The 22,402-nt window shown below is 46.7% G+C and overlaps 1 protein-coding gene across 1 annotated transcript; it reads left to right on the top strand.

The window, feature by feature from the left end:
* Nucleotides 1-8,248: 8,248 nt before the first annotated feature.
* Nucleotides 8,249-14,599, top strand: T265_06949 (hypothetical protein; the record flags this gene model as incomplete). Its single annotated transcript, XM_009172352.1, has 6 exons — nt 8,249-8,677; nt 8,717-8,900; nt 8,938-9,056; nt 9,445-9,576; nt 9,693-9,947; nt 14,374-14,599. 6 exons carry the CDS (start codon nt 8,249-8,251, stop codon nt 14,533-14,535), a joined length of 1,281 nt encoding a protein of 426 aa, XP_009170616.1.
* Between the last annotated feature and the right edge of the window lie 7,803 nt (nt 14,600-22,402).

Below are 22,402 nucleotides of genomic sequence, written 5' to 3'. Positions count from 1 at the left end.
CAAAGCGGTAAAAACGATTTGCGCGGTAAGGAAAACGGAAAATATGGATGTCTTGCAAAACTGAAATAGAGTTCAATTCCACCAGTTCAAAAAGGGCGGTCCTTTTGAATTGTCAACCAGGAAGGCAGTCATACAAGATTGGAGGCAATTTTAAATATATATGAAGTTGCAACAAATAAGACTGGTAATCTTAGGGAAGAATTATAAGATAAACCAGTTAACTATATTTGTGCCGTGAAGAAAGCGCGCCCTCTTGAGAATAGGGTGCTTATCGAATTCCAAACTACTCCAAGTGACACGGCTAGATGGTGGCAGTGTGGTCAGTTTTCCCTATAGATAACACTTTCACAAAAATTTCAAATAGAATGTGAGATATTATTGCTCATACTCGCAGCCGTGCAAATGTGCATGCAGCTCCCAAACACTCTCCAAATAGCTGAGCAACAATAGCAAAAATATGAATCCCACGCCCACAGGTTTAGCCATCTTTCAAGAAAACTGCGCCCGGGTTGAAAGATCTTGAGGGCCCAAATATTTACCAATAAATGCTAAAACTTCATATAAAGTTTTCCCTTTTTCGAACCACGGTTTCATAGAAGTTTTGGTTGTACCCCTAGGACGCGGCCAAGAAATTAGCCGCTTACTGTTCGTACAACGAGATTGATTTCTCGAAATCCATGGCATTTTCAGGCTTGCCATTTCAGAGTGTAGAATGTCTATGTATGATGTACATGTTTCTGTACTATTAAAAATCATTTACTATGGCGATTTGTTTGAGTGAGGGAATGCTCTAGGTCAATAAACACCACCGACTGTGAATACGTTTTCTGACGATAAAAAATCGCGAATTGTGGAAAACGCTGACACTTACAATAAACGAAATTTTCAGGTAGTTTTCCGCCGCTTAAAACTCCGTGAACACTCTAGAATGTAAATGTCCTCCGGAGATGCAAATTATGCGTAGGTGCATTCGTGCAAACAATGGCTGATGAATCCTGTTGCCAGCTAAAATTCCGTGGTCCAAGTTAATTATTTGCCAAAAGTCGTGGGCGTTTGCTTGCGAAAAGCAGAGTTTCCAATTGTAGCTTGCGAATTATGCTAGGAAGACCTTGAGGTTTATCGATTAGGGACACGTGCGGACAGCTGAACGAACCGAACCGACACACATGACAAACATGCGGCTGGGGGTACACGATGCGCACCCATCCATCTACACCGGGGCAAAGGCTCAAAATGGACGTCATGAAATGTTGATATATACTGGTCTTTTGAAGTGTGTATTTGTCCTTCTGGGAGGGGCACTTTCGTCTACGTCAGGAGTGCTTATTTGGCCGTTGAAGCCCCGAAATGAGAGGAGGTAATCTAGGTTATCAAAATATCACCACAAGGCGGGCGGCTGACGAACTTGTAGAGATACGTACCCCGAACTGCACTCCAGCGACTATTTTGTCGTAGACGCCTGTTCACACAGTGCCATCTTCAGCGGTTATATTACATACCTATTTACCGCACCTATCAAGAAATACGAGACTTACGTGAACTGCATGGGGTCTCATTAGCATGCCAACTGTCCGGAGCTGATGGGCCACACGAAATTATCTTCGTCTCTTTCATCTAGCTGGCGCTCTACAACGTTAGCCATGGTTGTCAGACATTTACTCACAACTGTCGAGTAGTTCCTATCTGGACCCAAAAAACGGACGTCCACAGACTTCCGGGACAGTGTGCTGGGACTCTGTGCTTCGGTCCAAGTCATCATCACGGAACGCCCTCTTAGCGGACCGGGTAGCAAGCACACTTTCGAGTTTTCTGGATGGACCCGGAGCAAAAAACCAAAAGTAATTTATTTTCATGTGGACTTGCCTTTGGGACAAGCCTTAAGAGCATCACCACACAAGGAGCAAGGTTTACCAGCACAACGTTCGGGGTGATATGATACGCGATTCGTTGTACACCAGCGGTCACTGGTAGTGGTTGGCCGGTGACAGAGCACACAAAACCCAAGTAGGCGTTCCTAGACCGCCATCTGAGTTAAGGTGCAGCATTCTTGACCACCAGGTGGTCATTTGCAGACTTACAGCCTTGACGCGGCAGAATTTTTCCCCGAACAATCAATTGCTTAAAGATGGCTGTGGCCCTTCTGGGTTCCAGCCTCTAAAGCTCATCTGTTACTCGGTTTAGTTGTTTACGAAGGCCGTCGAAAGCTATCAGCGGTGGTTTGGGAGCAAGTGTAAGGGGTACATCTTTTTCTTGAAGTATCTAATCCGAGTCATCGTTGGTGGATTGGGAAGCAAGCAAAGAAAAGTCAATGAAGAATAGTTCTTTCTGCTCAGAGTGGACTGATCCCGATATACAGAGAACATGTGCGTGCATGGGAGCCAAATCGCCCGGTAGAAGGGGCATGTGTATTCTCCAGCACAGGTGTCGACAGCCTGGGAGGACCTGGGTGCTTGCACCACAAACTATAAGTTAGTTTACGTAGCTCAACCTCACCTTGTTTGTTCCAACACTTTTATACGGCAGCCGCGGCGGTCGTGAACCCAAGTGCCTCAAAACGGGAGAGCATGCATATGTCGTCATGTGACAGACCACGTTGAGTACGATGTGTACATCTCGAACTCCTGCGTGAGCTACTCGGCGTGCCAGGACACCTTTTGAATTGCATGCTCCAACGTGTTAGAGTGGTGCAACCGGTCTCTAAGGCGGCCGTTCGCATTCTCCAATCGGTTGTTGGTCAAATAACCGCAATGAACCATTCCGGACTGTGCGTGTGTGGCACAATTTTGGGTGATGTACAACCAGCGGCCGTAAGAAAGGAAACAAATTGAGGATCGGCGCAGCGCAGAAGCTGCAGGTCATGCAGAAATCTGTGTGCTTGTAATACGATGGAAAAGCCTACTGTACAGTGTTGTCCAGGCGGGTCATGCGGTGAAATATGTGCCGGCCATTCGCAGAATGTGTCTATGACCAAAAATACATGGAAATTGAATGACACACACGTGCTTCCTGACGGCCTTCCGGACGTGAAAGTAGTAAAGCATAACGTTGCAACCGAACACGATTCTTGCTGCACGCATTTGCGCGGCCAACTTGACCATCACAAAGGTCTTTACCGGATGAGTTTCGCCCATCATTTCTTTGAATAAGCTGAACAGTTTACTCATTGGAGCAAACTGCTCGCTCTCTACGACTGCATACGCCCGGTTCCCATGCCATCCATTATCAAGCAAGTGTACACTTTATATCTACACGCCAAGTTTCAGATGCTGTAAAAAACACCCAGGGAGGTTTGTTGCATGCGTTCCGTCTGCATCCACTGCATCTGGAAAGCGTCGGAACAGCGCTATCTGCTGCCATCGGGAAAGCATATGTGGCTATAGTGACCTTCCTCTGACTGGCACACAAGGACGCGTCCGGTCTCACGAAGTTTTGCCAGCGCCGAAGGTATATCATCCGCCACATTAAAACCCAATTACGCGGAACCTGCTCAACATAGCCGGTCGACACTTCCGGCGGTAGCTTTATATATTCCGAGTGGTAAGGAACTTGGCGAATTCATCCGCCACAAACTGCCGCACCTCACATGAGGGTGTTCAACATTTCAGAAATGCCTTGCAGGTGCCAAACTCGTGTTCGGCGAGACATCGATTAACTGGAAGTCTGTCGTACAGAAACTCTGACAGCTTGTGGTTGTTTTCAAGAAAATATTAGGTGACAACCAGTTGGTTCCTTTGGTTCCGTAGATACAACCGCACTCGATAACAGGTGCTTCGCGTGCCTTTTTATTAGAAAATACGCTCGGATTACTAGCTTCTTCGGATTCCGTGGCTTTTCATTGGTCTTGGATGGCGCCTGCTACATTTGTAGTATGCCCATTCGTAACACAAAACAGCGTTGGTTCCCCGATTGCTGGATGAATGCACAACTACCACATGGTTATCCTTCATGTGTTCATGATGGAAACGATACACTCACAAATCTTTCAAAAAACGATTGTGAAGCCACTTCCAAAGCCATAGCACACAAAGTTTCAAAACCAAAAATGCGCCGATAATTTTCAAAAGAGATCGATTAAAACAGATCGCAAAAAAGTGACGGCAGATGCGGGTGATTTTGGAATGAGCACATATGCAAAGAAGTGCGACATTTTGAGGTTCAAGTTTTATTTCACTCACAAGCGTTTTGCAGAATGCATTGTGCGTCGAAGGCGCGGCAGAAAATCTGCCGACGGCTAGATGCACACTCAAAATTTCTCGGAAACCGTGGTTCGTAGGAGTAAAACTTTAACATAAAGTTTTAACATTCGATGGTAATCTTCCGGGCGTATGAGATCTTCCCAAACGGCCGCAGTTTTGTTGAACGTTGTTTAAACTTACTCAATCCCCACGATATTCAAGGTCGCGACATTCATAATTTAATGGCTGCTGTGGCTGAGCACATAGATGTGGAGGATGACTTTGTGGAGAATTTAACTCGTCGATTTAGCTCGCCAAAGTTTTTTCACATTCAATGCATTTCAAGTGGCTTTGAAAGAGTACCAGCTGAAACATTTTGTTGTTTTCGCACACCTAAACTCCAAAAAGAGCAGCAATTCGCCACTTTTGTATGAAAAAGCCTTCTAACGTTGCAGCAGACATCCCTGCAGAAGATGCCGAAGCCGTGGATTTCGTCGCACCTAGTAGGTTCATGGTTGATTGTGTATACCCGGTAGCACACGTCGTACCGATTGTCCGGCAAGATTTCATGTTCGCCCGTACCACGACTGCTTGAGGGTTACTTCCCACTACCTGGAGCACAATCATTCATTCGGCAAGTTTATTTTTGACAAGCTCCCCATCAACCGGCGACTGACAAATGAGGAAGTAAAGGAGTGTTGTACCCTTTTGAAATATGGTGCTCCGTCATCGGAGATTCGGCAGTACGTCGCCGACCACTTTAGAAAGGTACTCACTATCAAGGATGTGCGTAACTATCAGGTTAAATGTCGACTCCCATTGTTAAGTAGTTCGCTGGCTACCTTTTAGTCGGTTTCTTAGATGACATCATCCACCACAGCCAAGTTCCGAGAGTGTGGTCGCGTGCTGCTGGTGGAATCGGAGAGTGACAGATATAGCCACCTGTGCTTTTCTCGAACACAACAGATAGTACTCTTTAGACGTTTCCCGGACGTTGTAAACGTTGCTGCTACACACGGTGCTAACCGTCTTGGGTAAATAAATTTAGAGCCCATGACGTTCGCTGTTAAGATACAAGCTGGAGAACGCCAACGGGCGTTTGAAGAGGCGCGTGAATCACTCAGATAGCCTGGAGCAAGCCGTCCAGAAGGTCACTCATCACACAATTAAACTATTCCCATTAGTTGCCGGTCAGTCTACCTACTGGTCAGCTAAAAGAGCTCTCCTTGATGTTGATCTTGATCGGTACATGGAGAACAAGCCGAGTCTGTCTCGTAAAACAGTCGCAATAAAACTGTTTTGTCCAAATTCGGAGTTGATGGAGACCGGTAATCTGAGGCCTAATTTCTTAGCATACGCTTTGTAGACCTTGCTTTCGAATCCCGTGATGACGAGGAAATCGTGTGATTGTAACTCGAAGGCCTCAAATGCCGAATCAATGAACCCATGGCAATCCGCAACTACTATACATTTATCCCTCATCCCGGTAATGGGAATTATGAACCACTAGGTGAGCAAACAAATAAAATTCCATTACATCCGGATGCTTAAATGCTGTTCCCGAAGATTAATTGCTTGCACAATTTTCTTTTCAGAATCCTTGTCCCGTGAAGTGGATCTTGAGAAAATGAAAAATGGAGCGACTACCAATTAAGCTTGTACCAGTGATGCCAACGAATAAAATGTAATTTGCCAATGGTGTTTTCGTAACTTCATGGCGGGCGCATTATCAACGCATTAAGTTATGGGTATGGAGCGCCATCGTTGGCCATTGTATTACGTTGGCGTGCATAGGTGAGGCCTCATAATCTGCGTCGCGGATAGCAGTTACGCTAAGTAGTCGAAGTGAGCGACAGCTCATTGTTTCGGGTAATGGAGGGAGTGGTCGAGAGGGTACAATCAAGAGTAGGGGTTGGGAGGGCGCTATCAAACTGTGCGGTGATTGCAGTTTGACAGGTGATGACAACCGTTGACTGTTAGGTTAATCTATTATGCGTTGCCGGGGCACCATGGTTAGCTACGATCATGTGTACGGGCCTGGCAGTTACTATAGGTAGCCACCGTATGTTACGCCGACTACAGTTGTGATGTTTACTTGAGGTAGCAAACACAAACGGCATCGAGTAGGTATGAGTATGACGATAACTAGCTAAGTTGGGTGACTTTGTGTACAGTTGTGAGTATAACACGCTGTCAGATTAGGCTATCACCCATAAGTGAGTCCTCGTATTTACCGGTCAACATATATATTGGATTGATGTTCACTGTAGGTAGCGAAGATAAGCGGCTTCGCGTATAGTTAAGGGTATGAAAGACCGTCAGCTTTATACTCAGCGTCACACATAGACACAGGCCTTGCAATTACGATAAGCAGCCAAGGTAGGCGATATCAACTGAAGTACGAGTATGACGGTCAGCCGTTGGTCGTTAAGATGTCACGCATAGTTGGAACCTGGTTTCTGTCGGCCCGCATAGATACTGGCTTGGTGTTTACTGTAGGTAGCAGGCAGGTACGACAGTGAAGCTCGGTGCTTAACACCGATTTCATGCTCTCCATGATGATATAATTAACAGACATAATCGAGAGCGCGCAAACTTATGGGTATGACGGGCCTTCGTTGGCAGTTAAATCAGGACACTTCGCATAGCCGAGGCCTACTAAACAGCGTCGCATATACTGACCTAGCAGTTTCAATAAGTAGTAGTCAAGGTAGGCGGTATCGGGTACAGTTTTGAGTATTAGGTTCATCGTTCGCCATTAGATTAGGTATGTATGCGCAAGGACACGGACTCAACAGGTACGCATAATAGCCAAGTTAGATGACTTCGAGTACAGTTGTGAGTATAACAGGCTGTCAGATGTGGCTATCACGCATAGCTGAGGCCTTATTTTTACCGGTCGGCATATATATTGCACTGATGTTTACTGTAGATAGCGAAGACAAGCGGGATCGCGTATAGTAAAGGGTATAAAAGACCGTCATTGACCATCAGATTATGTTACTGTGCGTAGGTGCAGTCTCCTTATCAACGTTGCACATAAACGCGGGCCTAGCAGTTACAAAAAGTATTCGAGATGAGTGAAAACTAGTAGAGATACGAGTACAAGTGGCCGTCGTTGCTCATTGGATTGGGCTGCCGCGCATATGTGGGGAACCGTAATTAGCGTCGCACACTTACACGGATCCAGCAGCTACAATAGGTAGTCGAGTTGAGTGACAACGGCTACCGTCAACGTGATGACCGCTTTATGGTGGTCACCAACTATAGAACGTCATAATTGTGATAGGAAAGACGCCCACAGCTATCTCGTAACACTGTATTACCTAAAAGCTAGTTACGCATATCTGGGAAAGGGGATAATCCACAGATGTCCCTCGCACTGCCACTGCAAGTTTGTGCTGTTATCTAACTTTATTGCACTTAATGGAACATGAGATCCGTGAAGAAAATGTGTTGTGAGCAGGTTCGCCGAACAAAAATATCCCATTTCATAAATCTGAGGTGTCTAAAGCAAACAAACGCTTGCGACTGATCCTATAGGGTGGCATTTGCATTTAATACTTTTAAGATGTTATTTTATTCTTCAGGAACACCGAAGAACGCCAAAATATACTAAAGTGTGATTTCGTGTTTTATGTCGCGTAAACCGGCAAAAAGTGCAAATCGGCGATGGTCAAGGACCTTGACATTTCGCTCACTTAAACAAACTGCTATGTGCAACATGTCACGGGAAGGTGAAAATTGATTAGACTAACTTCCCATCAAAATAAAAACTTCGAAAACCCTATAGTTTTGGTGAACTCAATTTGGGTGTGTCAATAGCCTGCGGCCAGAGAATCTAATGCCTCTTTATAAATTGGAACGACCCGCCAAACGTAGTCCGTTTTTGCAATGGGTTAAAAAGCTGTGATTTCGATTTGGACGTTGAAGTAGAAGTTCTTGTGATGAACGACTTAGAAAATGCTCATAAGAAGATCTGAATCTCTGGGCGTCGATTCTGTCGGACAGTTTGTTTGAATGGGTAACCGCTCATAGTACCCGCGAACCCGTTTTGTCGCTCACCGCTTCAGATGGCTGATGAATCGGAACTCCTGGACTATGAAGACGAAGAACAAGAGACAGTACAAGAAACTCGCCCAAACGGTGAAGCACCAGCGAAAAAGGGCGTTAAGGGTGCTTATGTTACAATACACAGTTCCGGGTTCCGTGACTTCATCCTGAAACCCGAACTTCTGCGAGCAATCGTTGACTGCGGGTTCGAGCATCCCTCAGAGGTTCAACATGAGTGTATACCGCAAGCCATTCTTAGTATGGATGTCTTGTGCCAGGCAAAATCTGGGATGGGAAAGACTGCTGTGTTCGTAATTGCTACCCTGCAGCAGTTAGATCCGGAAGAAGAGGCGAACACCAGTGTGCTAGTACTGTGTCACACGAGAGAGCTGGCGTTTCAAATTAGCAAGGAATATGAACGTTTCTCCAAATATATGCCGAAGATAAAGGTGAGTTAAATCGGCCGTATCTGACAAATAATAATTTAGGTTGGTGTATTTTTTGGAGGCCTCCCAATCCGTAAGGACATCGAGACGCTATCGAAGTCGCCCGTGCACATCGTGGTCGGAACTCCCGGTCGGATACTGGATCTGATACGCAACCAGGCCCTGAAGCTTCAGCACGTAAAGCACTTCATTATCGACGAATGTGACAAAATGCTGGATATGCTCGGTTAGTATAATACTGTCTCGACTAACACTCGTTCCAGACATGCGGCGCGACATTCAAGAGATCTTCCGAATGACCCCACATCAAAAGCAAGTCATGATGTTCAGTGCGACAATGAGCAAGGAAATTCGGCCCGTCTGTCGCAATTTCATGCAAGATGTACGTTTCCACCAGTGGGGAGTCGGTTAACAGTTACTAACTGATGCCACCTGGATCTATCAAATGCCCAACAGCACACTTCGCGCCTGCTGTCGGCTTAGAGACCTAAGTGGGTACTTGCTAACGACCGGTCGTTACTATTCGGAGATCGCTTGCGGGCGTTCCAGCATGTTCGGTCGTTTGATGAAACTTACGAACTACCCTGGGATTCGTGTCTATCATGGCTCGCGCGATCTGGTAATCACCGCGTGGTCGTATCGTAGAGGACGGGTTCGTTTGGACCAGGTGGCGGAGTCCGTGGTGCCGTTTTCGCAGTGATTTTACTATCGATTTAATGTTGTCTCCTTGTGGACGAGGTGCGCATTTCGTTTTTCACCTTTTTTTGCAGCCTCTGGAAATCTTCATCGAAAATGACTCCAAGCTCACTCTCCATGGTCTACGCCAGCACTACGTTAAGGTGAAAGAAAACGAGAAAAACCGGAAATTGTTCGAGTTGTTAGACGAGCTTCAGTTCAATCAGGTGACTTCTCGTGATGTTTGCCATGCTAATACTGATGTGGGCTCAGGCCAACACATGTGTTCAACCATCCTTGCACTGAGTTTGAGAGTTATTAACTCGTGATTCGTCTCTTTCAGGTCATTATCTTCGTGAAGTCCGTCCAACGCTGCATCGCCCTGGCGCAACTGCTGGTCGACCAAAACTTTCCTGCAATCGCGATGCACCGCCAAATGACCCAGGAGGAACGGCTTGAGCGATACCAGGCATTCAAAAACTTTCAGAAACGCCTGCTTGTCGCGACTAATCTTTTCGGTCGGGGCATGGATATCGAACGGGTCAACATCGTTTTCAACTACGACATGCCTGAAGATTCTGACACCTATCTCCACCGAGTGAGTTGACAAGTAGAAAGATATAATCGCACACGATATCCTATTCGTTTGTTAGTTCTTTTGGTATAATGGGTTCATTGCAGCGCCCCATTCTCACTGGCAACTGACTTCCGTACCATGTCACCATACTAGGTGACATCAACAGTGCGCGTAGATTGGACGTCAGTTTTGTCACTGTTGTAGTGCAAGCGCTTCGTGCACTTATCACCAGTGGACTCAAGCGCTCACAAGAAGGAACGGTCAAGAACACTGCGTCTGCTGGTCCAAATGGTTTGCCTCTAGAAAAATGGCATATCTCTGCCTGATTTGCCATGTGCTTTACGAATTTCTTGTAGTTTGGAGGCGAGATGTTTAGAGCGCGAATTCGCTGACCGGAGGGTCCGTGGTTCCAACTCGGTCTCTGCTTTTGACTCTTCCTGACTGGGCTTGGGCAACCTGGTAGTATCCCAGCGTTGGTGCAGCTAGGCACCGAAAGCTGAACGATTTTTTGTGTGTAAGTACGTTTGTGTTGATGGGCGAATTTACTGACCGAAAGGTCCGTGGTTCGAACTGGACCTCTGTTTCTCGACTTTCTTGTCTAGGTTCGGGCAACCTGCCAGTATCCCAGCCCTCGTGCTTCCTTCGGGGGGCATGGCAGTAGGTACCGGAAGGGTGCTACATTTGAATGCTTTATTCTTTCTTTCTGTGTTGATGTAGTGTGGGTGGTTTTTCGTGACTTTCGGAGAAAGTGTTCGACTGAATGTCCACCTCTTTTGTGCCGTGTGACCACAAGTATCTCAGTTACATGGCTTCGCAGTCTTGAAAAATTGCTCACCACATTGTGGACGTCACCGGTGAATGCTGCGTGAAATTATATTCGGGTCTAACGTGCGTCTGTTGGAGAATGGATACAGGTTTTTTGGGTCTCTTTTTGCGATGAATTGCTACACGGGATGTGTGGAATAACCTGCGTGGATTGAAACTAAACTCCAAAGGTTTCATGCATTCGGAATAAGTTAGCCCATTTCTCTTAATTATGGAGGTGCTGAAATGTTTTGGATAGCTCCACGTCTGCAGTAGGTGAGTTCACAATGGTGGCAACGTATATCTTGAAGGGTCTGCCACTGTCGGGTTCAAGGATGTAGCAACCAACTGCTGTCAGCTCAAGTTGTTCTAGTGTACCTCTGCCAACTATGGCGTCGGTGGGTTCGTTTCATTATTATAAGGATAAACAACGTAATGTTATGTTTCTCTTGATTTGCCACATGCGTTGCCGAAGTTTGATGTACTGGTGGACTGTCCGCGAGGCCTGGTGACAGTAGTGTGTACTTTTTGTCATTGTCGAAAGAGGCCAACATTGCCGCCATGTGGAGGTTAATTCCTTGAAAGATTTGTGGAATTTCCTAAGAGAAGACAAATACACAGACATTGAGGAGGCTTACTGAGAGACGGTCGGAGGCGGTTGGAACTGATGAAATAAGTTCAGAGGGGCACTGTCGCAATCCCGTAATTGAACAGAGGGCGCGGGTGGCGAGGCGCGCAGCTTGTAGCTCAATTTGGTCGAGTAATCGTAGATTTTACCCCGTAAGAGACAGGAGTATTTCATGGTCTGTGGACGGTGGGTTTTCGGGGGCTGAACGGAGGACTATCTTCATGGGAATCTGAGTCACAATCAATCTGTCGTGAGGCGACCTGAACCATAGCTTGGAGTCAGCAAACTAGGATTCCACCAAGTTTAGGATGACGGACCAGGCGTGTCTCCTTATCACGTACCTGTCCATGTGTCCACTACCGCCTCAGAATCTGTAGTTGTTGTTCCAGGACACTTGAGGGAAACATTTCGCCCTGCGTTTGCCGGTTGATTTACTTTTCTAGTGAATTCCTTGTAATCAGGACGGGGTGCTTATTGGTTCGACGAGCACACCCCGTGGTGGCTCGTTTAATCAGTGGTACGGCAGGGTCGCAGCGTAAGCATACTGGACCATTGGTTCGCGATAGCTACCTCTTACTGGAGTGTTTTTCGAAACCCTCTGGGGTGCTTGGTGATCCGCTTGTGGGACAACAACCAACTAGGTGCTAACAGAATTTGCTGGGACATTCCTCTGGGTCAAGAATACAATATCACTCAAAGAACTAAGGGGGTTCGATATAGAAAAGAACATTCCTGTGGTGATAAACCTTGGAAAAATGAGTGAACTGTTCCACCTGATACGCTCACCAGGTCGAAAGGGGTCTCCGGTGGGCGAAACTAATACTGGCTTATTTAAAACGAACGCGAGTAGTTAGTTCGGACAAATTTGGAGGGCATTTCAACTGAGCCTCCGGTCCTCGACGCGTTACGCACACCCGGACAATGAACTAGGAGCATTCAACAGCTTCGGAAATAAGCGAATGCCTTTGTCTTTTCTTCCTCAAACGTCACAGGGCGGCTGGTCCCGACGAACTCCTGCTCTGTTTAAAGATGAAAGCGAACTCATCTTTCGGCGCTTGTATTCACCTCTATCTGCATAGGGGAAACTGTCTTAACTAACCGAAGTGAGTCGACAGTCAAAAGGGTTGTCGCTTTCACGGAGGGACTGGCTTGGTCCCCGTTGTAACCAGACTCAGCGTCGTTTACTCCACATCGTCTTACGAAGGCGTGGGAAGACGGTCCTCGAATTTCAGGCACGGTTCTGGCCGGGACTAGCACATTGCGAGTAGAAAGGAATTCACCGCTATGTATGAGCGCCCTATGGTCCTGGTGCCCCTTTGTTCTACGAATGCGTTTCGACTCTGTCAGCCGGTTACGTCTCAATACGCTTGTGCAACAATTTGCCCCAAAAGTTCGTAAATCCCACACTATTTTCATATGCTTGTGTGCGCCTGGAAGTGTGTAAGGAGCACTTCAAAAGCTTTGCGACAAACAGTAGTGTGCAACAAAGTGTCAACTCAATTTTCGTTTTATACCCGTTAATGAGGCGAGCACGAAGTTCTAGATCCAAGTTTTCGTATTTCCGATAGAAAACCTCGATCTGGAAAGTGCAGGCAACATTCTTATTTTTGAGTGGGAGCAGGAAGTAGTTTCTTAACATGGGTCTAAAAATTCAAGGTGAAGTACTGTACGTATCTCGGGAGTTGCATTCACTGTGTTACTCTTGTGACACTTGGCGAGTTCGAACGGGGGGTATAAGACATCTTCGAGTCTTTGACCACCGATTTCCCATAACTAGCAGAAGTCGGCTAGAACCAGCGGATTCGGAATGAGGTGGCCAGGAAATGGGTCTTCGGTGAAGTACGATTTACTTGAATGTAACGATGCATCCAAAAGCTATGGTGGCTGGGCCGATTCACCGCCTGTCGAGAACGTTTTCCGTGGAGGAAACCTGGAGTTGGACATAATTCAACATGCCATAAGGAAACTACCGATATTACGAGAAGTTTGGGTACTGTTTACCCTACGTTGTGATTGGGCGCGAGTGATCCTCCCTGTGTTAGGCTAGGAACACTGAACTAAATAGCACCCGAATGATATCTATCGCGTTCATTCTGTCTGTTTCCACCGAAATTGACTGAGTCTCGAAGGCGTAGACACCGGTATTCACAGTTGGTTCACCTAGGTCACCCTATCCATTCATCCTTCATTCGGATAGACTTATATTAGTGTGTGGTAGTGAAGCGCCATTGCTCTCATCTGTTGTTGCTGTTAGTGATGAGCGTTTTTCGGGGCTTGAATTTCCAAACAGCCTCCGGTTGTTTGGGTGATGGTCTCCTGACCGATAACTGTAGGGGTCACTTCTCACCGTAAGATCGGGTGACGCTTTCCTGGAAGTTTTGTGGTGTTCAAAAACCAGAATTTCCTCTGCGATGATGTGGTTAATAAGATCGGAGGTCTTGACAGAGCTCACAGCGAAGCGACTTCCGTCTGATTTCATTCAAATCGCGATTTTCCCGGGCAATGCCACAATTAGTACAAGCGTTTCTCACTGGATGAAAAGGCTACTGGGACATGACCAGGCATCTGTGGAGAAAACCACAAAGCATTTAGACCAAGCATTCGCAATTGTGACACCCTTTCGGGACCTAGCTGCCGTGCAACCTGAATTAAGCGCGACGTTTAAGGTGTTGCCAGATTATCCAAGCCGACACAGGAACATTCTAGAAGCTGACGATCGCACCACCGACCCGGTCAGTTGGTCCGACCTCTGCACGTCGACTTTGTCCAGGCATTATCCTAACCCTCGTGCTTCCTTCGGGTTTCACGGCACTGGGGACCCAAAGATGTTTGAACCGGAACAATTATCTTTTAACCACAGCAATTTCGAGTAAGAAGAACGTGCATCAAGTCCAGCTTTGTTTCACGAACTTGAGGTAATGTCAGTTGATTACAATTTTCCCCAGCTGTTAATGAGGCTTGTACCATGTAGCAAATCTCGCAGTAATTTTCCGATAAACGTTACTTTCATTCTAGGTCGCTCGCGCTGGTCGATTTGGAACGAAGGGCCTGGCAATCACATTTATTTCCGACGAAGTTGATGCTAAAGTTCTGAACGACGTACAGAATCGCTTCGAAGTCAATATCAGCGAACTTCCAGATGTCATGGAAATCTCCAGTTACATGGAAGATCGCTAATACCCAACTTGTTACAAATCCTACTCTTGTTTATCTTCCCTATACATATTATTTGTGCTTTGTATTTCCGTGTTCTCGTTCGGGGACGTTACTTATTCGTCTTGCTCGGTTGCAATGCTCTACTAGTCTGTCCTTGAAACTGTGTGAGAGCATTCGTAAGGTAGCTGCATGCACCTCATGGGGCCCTAAACAGCTTTTGGATTGGTTTCGCCTGACTGTGAACGTACCTTGATTCTCCCCAAATTTTTCGCAAGAACGTCATTTGAAAACCATCGTCGTATCAGCCTAGTATCCGTCGCATCTAAGAGGCTCTAACATTAATGTGCGCAGGAGGGACTTTCTTGAGAATCGAGCAGAGTTTCGCCCTGGTTAAGGTTGCATCGACCATATCTTTGCCTTGAAGCAAGTTCCTGAACAGTGCCACTCCTTCGGACGTCCAACGTTGGTCGTTCTTGACTTGAGAGCTGCTTTTTATCCTATCGATCGTCAGAAACTGGCAGTGTCAGGCGATCGAAGGTTTCCCGAATTTATCCCTCAGAAGGGCACGTATGCGAACTCCTGTGGGCGCATACGAGTAATCGGGAAACTTTCCCCCTGAGTTCACATCGTTTAGCTAAGTTAGACAAGGCTGCCCTCATACCTTTCCTCTTCAACTTTGTCACTGAAATTTTTTTGGCTGCTTCTGAAACCTTGGAACTCGAAATGCTCCCGTGATATCCCCTCAGACATTGAGTATTTCGAAGATATTGCTTTCTATTTTTCAAGTCCTTCAAAAATGCAAACCACTTTAGATGACCTAGGTAACTCAGCCGCACTGTTTGGCATGCGCTTTACATCTGAAAAGTATTGGATGCAATCTAACCATCTATTCATGTTCGCAGACAAGCCAACCGATGCGGTAGATGCAGTTGTGTGCGCTCCGCTGGAGTGGCCGGAGTTGAGGTTATTTCTCGAATCGGAAAAACTGGGGCAGCTTTTGCCAACGTCTGACATCTATGGCACTGACGTGACTTCAGTTTGTCCCTCAAGGACAGAGTTTACAACTCAACGGTCGAACCGTACCGCTTAGTGGATCAGACGTGGGCTCTGGGCACAGAGGACATACGGCAGATGTTGGTGTTTGACCATCGGTGTCTCCGAAGCATCGGTCGGGGCATCAGATTATTAGTCTAAAGGTACGCCAGACGGTCCAAAGAAAAATGAACTCTCGGTAGATGAATCGCTCACATTTTATAGTTCGCGCTGGTTAGGACATGTACTCCACATGCCAGATAACCGTCTGCCTTACAAAGCTCTTTTCTCCCAGCCCTGCTCTAAGGGGAAGCGACCGGAGGCCTGATAACGAAGTACGAAAATACTTACCGGTAAACTTAGTCGGGTCGGCAGCTGCTGCCCCTCCCCCTGGATGGGGACCCTAGGACTCATCTTAATGGCTAATGACAATGGCAGAAATGGCCCAATCGCGCAGCCAGTGGAGCTCATACATCAAAGCTATCATTTTTGATCTGATTCCGGAATTAACTGAACATGACATGTTCTCTAGGGCCTTTTACTCCCGTTTTTCGGTGATCGAAATTGCAGCAGCTGGAACCAATGTGCCTATGGTGCACGGCTCATAGCTGATAAATTGCTTGATTTCTCCCGTCGTTCACTGGTTCAACTTGAGAATGGTTGCGATGTAAGTGATATCTGCATGCAAACAGCGATACAAGGGCTCCATCGTCATTATGGTCGACCTTATGACGTTGGTTTTCAAAATTAATGCTTCCGCAGCTACTTACGATAGCTGGGCACCCATTGGTAGGGTGCTTTTACAGTCGATAGCTGTGATAGAGTTTTATTAGGTGTGCGGGCCTTTAGGTCCTCATTGGCAACTCAACATGACATACCGTGACTGCGACGGATCTAGCGAAAACATTAGACTCGTGGTCATCATCATCACTGATCCTCCACTGCCGTGGTGCGTCACTGTTCTTTTATCAGGCTGACTTGGCCTTCCTCGTGGACGAATTTGTATCCAGCGTGGCCAGTTTCGCGTTTACTGTAACCATTGGTCTGAAAGTGGTAGTGTTTGTCGGGTATCGCAGACACCCGACGTCGTCAGTGCTTATTCCGTTGGCTTTTTGTGGTCGGTGTCAACGTGTGCACATTTTGCTAATTGACATTGGGTTCCGAGGTCCACTCTGTCGTCTTCGCCTGGCGACGGTCATCGCTCATCTCTGGTAGTTTTTCATACGTCGGTCGGTTTCCCATCGTCCATCTTACAAATTGCAAACTGAGGACCGGTTTTGGCTAGGCCTCCGGGCCCACTAAATCCTATGCTTGCCATAAGACACCAACGTGTGGTCGGAGTTGCCCTATTTTCTTGTGCCTTTTGCAGTCTTTCAGGTAGTCTAATTTCAAGAGCACAAAATCGTTTGCTAGATGGACAGCGACTAGGAAAGCTAACTGGCGGTCACGAAGTTGCTTGGACAAGATGGATCAGTGGTCGGGGCGCTAATTTACCGACCGGGAGGTCCGTGGTTCGAACCCGACATCTGCATCTCGACTTCTCTTGGGCTTGGGCAACCTGGCAGTATGCTAGCCCGTCGAGCTTCCTTCGGGTGATATGGCAGCTAGGTACCGAAAGGTTGTTTTCTCAGGAGCAAGCTTACTTGCTTTCGACTGTCTGTATGAGGTTTAGCCAGCTTGCATGTGGTAGCCGCAGTTCCCGATCGCGGTGGTTCGTGACTAAGCTGTGATATGAAGGATACGGACTCAATGGAAATTTGAAAGCTGGTGACGGAGGCGTAAAAAATACTTCCGAGAGCGTTCCAAGTGAACTTTTGAAATAGCCAGCTGATGAAGAAATTCGAGCAGGTCGTTCAGGCTGTGACAAAAACATTGCAACTAGTTGCGTTATGATTCTTTACATTCAGGCATGAACGGATGACCAATGACGTGCTCCTCGGTCACTCATTTGATAAAACAGAAGTTCGGTAAGCCAGTGACTCATTTTCGAGACCATACTTGCTTGTGGATACTCCAGGACGGGTAAACACTTTCGGACCAGCGAAAACCACCGTCAAAACGGAAGTGCGTAATTCCTGAAAATATTCCTAATTCTGCAAACTGAAAGCTCCCACGTGCTATCTCCGGTCGTTGCAGAAAACCCTCGGTCGGATAGTGGTTTTCCGCGCCTGCAATCATAGTCACGATGCGAAAGAATGATACCTAGGGACAACAGGAGCTCGTTACTTACTGGTTTCGAGTGAGATTTTTCCAAGCTAGGCAAACTAGGCTGGCAATCCTAGTTGAGACAGCTGGTTCTGATGTAAGGACACTGAATGGCTTGATTTTTGCCCTTCTAGTGACAAATCAGTTATTCACGCAGCGCACTTAAAATGTTAATGTCGCCTCACGTCAGGACCATATGTTGGTTCTCTCAGGTGTCGAAGTTGACTCACTTCTAACTCCACGTATTGATGATATCGCCTCAGTTAGTGGCGAACCGTTTGCATTCGAATTATTTATCTTATTAATTATAGTTCCACCCTTTTCAACCATCTGGTTTCATCTTGTTCCATACCAGTTTTGACATGGTGTCTGGAAGAAAGAAAGATTATCGGTTTTGTATGTTTCTTGATTCAACTATGCTATTCGCACCTATGGAAGCATGTTTCACCTGGATGTTTTTTAAAGTCGATTTTCGCCCAAATGTGTAAACCAAGGAACTAGGTTTCCGTTTCCAAAAGAGGACCCGTAGTGAGTGCTGTGATTACAGAACGATCAGGTCGACTTCGGTCGTAACGAGACTCAACGTCACCTGCCCTTCATCGACCTATGGCGGCCTGTTAAACATTTATTCGAGAACACCAGACGGGATTCCTGCCTGGTATGGGTTGAGCTGACCACATCCCCATACATACGAACAACCAAAAGTTTTGATATCCCTGGATTCTTTTGACTCTTGGTCGGTCTGTTCTCCAAAAGTTTCTGCACGAAAAATAGTGTCCACTCCATTCGTATTCATTTTCGGGATCGACGAGGTAAGGAGACGAGCGCTAGAAGGCTTTCCAAACCCCGAAGTTCAGATTCTCAGATTCCCAGGAATGTCGAATGAGTATGCACGCCTCCATACTTTGTCGCTGCTTGACTCGAACAAGTAACCCAGTAACGTCGACTTAAATTGTTTGGATACGTTAACCACCGTCCAACGCACCTCGTCCAAGCTGCCCCGACCAAACTGCGCTAGTAATCGTGTCGTCAAGTTGTTCAGCTAAAAAAAACTGGGGGAAACATCTGGGTCTGAAGAAACAATTGGATCGTTATCTGTGACAGCCTTTTCGCCCATCGCCGCGCTACAACAGCAGAATTCAACACATCCAAGAGGCAGACTCATCACCATGCAGGAAATAGCTGAATTAGTGCAAAATGAGTACGGTAAATTGATGCACTCAGCACATGTGTCTACCTGTCCATCACAGTGGGCTTTCGGCGACATTTTTCGGCTTTTTGTGGCATGGTTTTCTCCTATGTACGCTCCGATGTTGAGCAGTAAAATCAGTCAAGTGATGCTTTTTGAGTAGCTCAACTGGAACTACGTAAAATCAGTCGTGAGAAAAAAGACTCACCCTCGGCAATGTCCACTTCATCTCTTGTTTATACTACCGTTTTGGATGACATTTTCACCCTGATTATCTTTAGAACTCACTTCTTGCTCAGTCTAACCCTATTTGCGATAGCACGGAGCGGATCCACCTTTTTTCGTCTGCCCTACTCGTTATAACCTTGTCTTCCGCATTGCCCTGATGCTGAGCACAAGATCTCAGATGACTACCATCCTCGGTTCTAAGCATCACGTGCTGAAAACACGAACGCCATTGGCATCGATTAGCGAACATTTCGTGCAACGTCTCCAGCCAGGCACAATGGGGATCACGCGGTCCCCATCCTACAATGCGAGTACCACCCAGACGTTTGGTAATCTCTTACTCCTCTTCCAGGTCAAAAGTTTGTCCGCCACTCTGAATTGGGTACGGAAAACATCACTCTATTCGGGAAACTATGGTTCGGTGTGCACAATACACGGCCTAACCAACGTGGCTTCTGGTGCTGGACATATTCTTCAGTGGAAGTACCACCCGTTGTACAAGCGAAAACTCGCTTTCTAACATCCTCGTTACGGATACGTCGACACCAATCCACATGTGCTGTGGTTCTGAAACAGTGATTATCGAACACCTGAAGACGTCTCAGTTCCGCTGCCCGAACAGACCAAGTCTCACAGCCATGTGACAAAACAGCCCGCACTGTAGCTTGATACACATGTCCCTTGAGATTTAGGGATACAACGCTTTGACGCCATAGGTGTCTCAAATTAGCAAACGCGGCCCGAGCCTTGATGATTCGTGCATCGACCTCATCCGTCACGCTACAGTTGGAACTAATACAACTTCCAACCTACGTAAAACGCCCCACAACTTCGAGTGCCTCCCCCTGGATTGTAAGTGATGTTTTCAGTGACTGCATGTCCAGGAGCATGACCTTAAAGTTTGTGAGTGCAAAGCGCATACCAAGAAACAGGATGACTTTGGTCAGCTCAACTAAAAACACCTGCGCCTTGCCCTCTTCGAAGACGAGGACAATATCGTCTGCATATTCCAGGTCGACAAGGTTTTCGTCAGAGGCTGCTTGAACACCGGGGTTTGAAGACCTTCCAGTATTCGTCTCATTCTCACCAATCACAAATTTAAATAAGAATGGGGATAGTAGACACCCCCTGACGGACGGCGCTTTGTTTAAGTAAGCTTTTGCAGAGTTCTCCGCATACTCCAATGCGTCCGGAATGTTTGAGAAATCAAAGGACGAAATATGTTCACAAACTTCCGGGACATTCCTCGATAGGCGAGTATATTAAGGAGAGCAGACAGCTCAATCGAGTCAAATGTGCCTTAGAAACTCAGGAATATCAAAATTGTGGGTCGTTTGTACGTGTGGCGTTGTTCTCTTATCCGACTGTGTGATGATTTGGTCAGCGCAACCCCTGCATAGTCGGAACCCCGCTTGCTGCTCTCGAGTCAGTGTTTCACGAACCACCATAAGGCCTCGAAGTGCAAGTGAAGTAAGCAATATCGTTACAACAGGTGTTAAGCTGATTCCCCACACTCATTACGAGCCTTTTTGTTGAAAATGTGCACTATCACCGACTCTCCCCAGTTGTCTGGGAGTCTTTTCCAAATACAAGAAAGCAGATTAGATACCCTGACTGAAGACTTCGGTGCCATCTTTGGACAAAGCGAATGGGAAGTCATCCGGACTAGAAGCTCGGTGGCACTTGAGAGAACATATGCAGTCATTAACCTCCGAGGCCGTCGGGGTCTCCCCGTTCCCCATCCACGTCAACTGTGGGCTCCAGATGAGTGGCACCTGGTGACCACGATAGCTGTTTTTCGAAGCATCCGGTGCATGGGTCGGGGCCTACTTTATTAATGATGGTCACTCCTTTCCGATCCTTGATGGTTTCGCTCACAAGTGGTTCCCGGGGACCGGTCACCTGAATCAACTAAGGTAATCTCCAGGCATTCCTGGCTTTCAGGGCCTCTTCCATTTTCTCGGCCTCTTGTACCCACCACACTTCAAGGTCGGCTCGCAGGCTCACATTCACTTGACGTCTGACGATTTGTTGCGTCAAGGTATGTCCGGGAACGGCTGGGATATTTCTCCAAGATTTAAGCAGTGCGTGATATTCAGCGCTCGAGTGAGCCTCATAGCGCCGTGTTACAGGCAAAACTTTCAGCAATGTGCAAAGAGGGGGAGTATTTTAAAGAGACTTTGGAAGACGATTCTGGTTCGTATTGAACTCAAGTACCTGGAGAGCGTGGCTCACTCGAAATCTAACAGGTAAAACTTGAATTTTCTGAATACCACTTGGACTGATTAATGATTTTGAGTCCGCGGGATATTCACGATTTCCTATGGAGTGAAATTAGCTTCGCAATGGGCTTACTGCCCGAGTATTTAATACTTTCAGAAATGCTTGGATTTGAAGGCTTCCTCATCCATCCTGGCTGATTTTCGAGTCAAAATGGAAATCTCGATTAACATTCAACCTATCCACTGTTTACCAATGTTCACAAAGCCGTGACTTGCTGATCTGTTTTAAAACACTCCGATGGACCGTTTGCAGATCTTTCATTTAGACGTTTAGCTAACTGCCACATTCTTGTAGCTAGGTCCTGGACATCCACAAACATTGTCAATCAGCCTGATGGACTTAATTTTATAGAGGGGTGTTAGAACGGCTGGTCATGAATCTCGATTTGCTGCAGTGGATGGATGTCAGGACCATGGGATACGCCTGGAAGCTCCGGTTCGATTAAGGGCCATGGACAAAATTCTTACCTAATTAGCTGGAAGGCCTGACAGGTGTGACCATAATACACAATAATCCTTCAGCTGCAACACCCTTTCGGTGCCTAGCTCCCATGCCACCCAAAGAAAGCACGAGCGCTGCCAGATTCCCCGAGTTCAGACAGGAGAAGCCGAGAGGCAGAGGTCGGGTTCGAACCACTCTAACCACCAAGCCATCTCTCCTCCACAGATGTGACCAGCTAATGGTTCAATAATCTTCTCAATGGGATATTTAGTCTCTTCAGGGAGCAGCTTCTCGTTGACAAACCGAAAACCAGAAATGGTCTTTTGGCAATCTGGACTACCCAGCAGATGGTTTATTCTGAGAAGAGTACCATATGCAGATGGCGTAGTCAGACTAACCATGTTTATATTGAAGTCCAAGTTATTTGACGAGGGTGCGACCAAACAACCACAGATTTCCCAAATTTCCCGAATACAGTATGTCGCAGCTCTGTGTTGAAAAAATGCAGTC

Source organism: Opisthorchis viverrini, assembly GCF_000715545.1.
Source record: "Opisthorchis viverrini unplaced genomic scaffold opera_v5_152, whole genome shotgun sequence".
NCBI lineage: Eukaryota > Metazoa > Platyhelminthes > Trematoda > Opisthorchiida > Opisthorchiidae > Opisthorchis > Opisthorchis viverrini.
The sequence above is the reverse complement of the archived record's forward strand: the minus strand, read 5'-3'. Positions and strand labels throughout refer to the sequence as shown.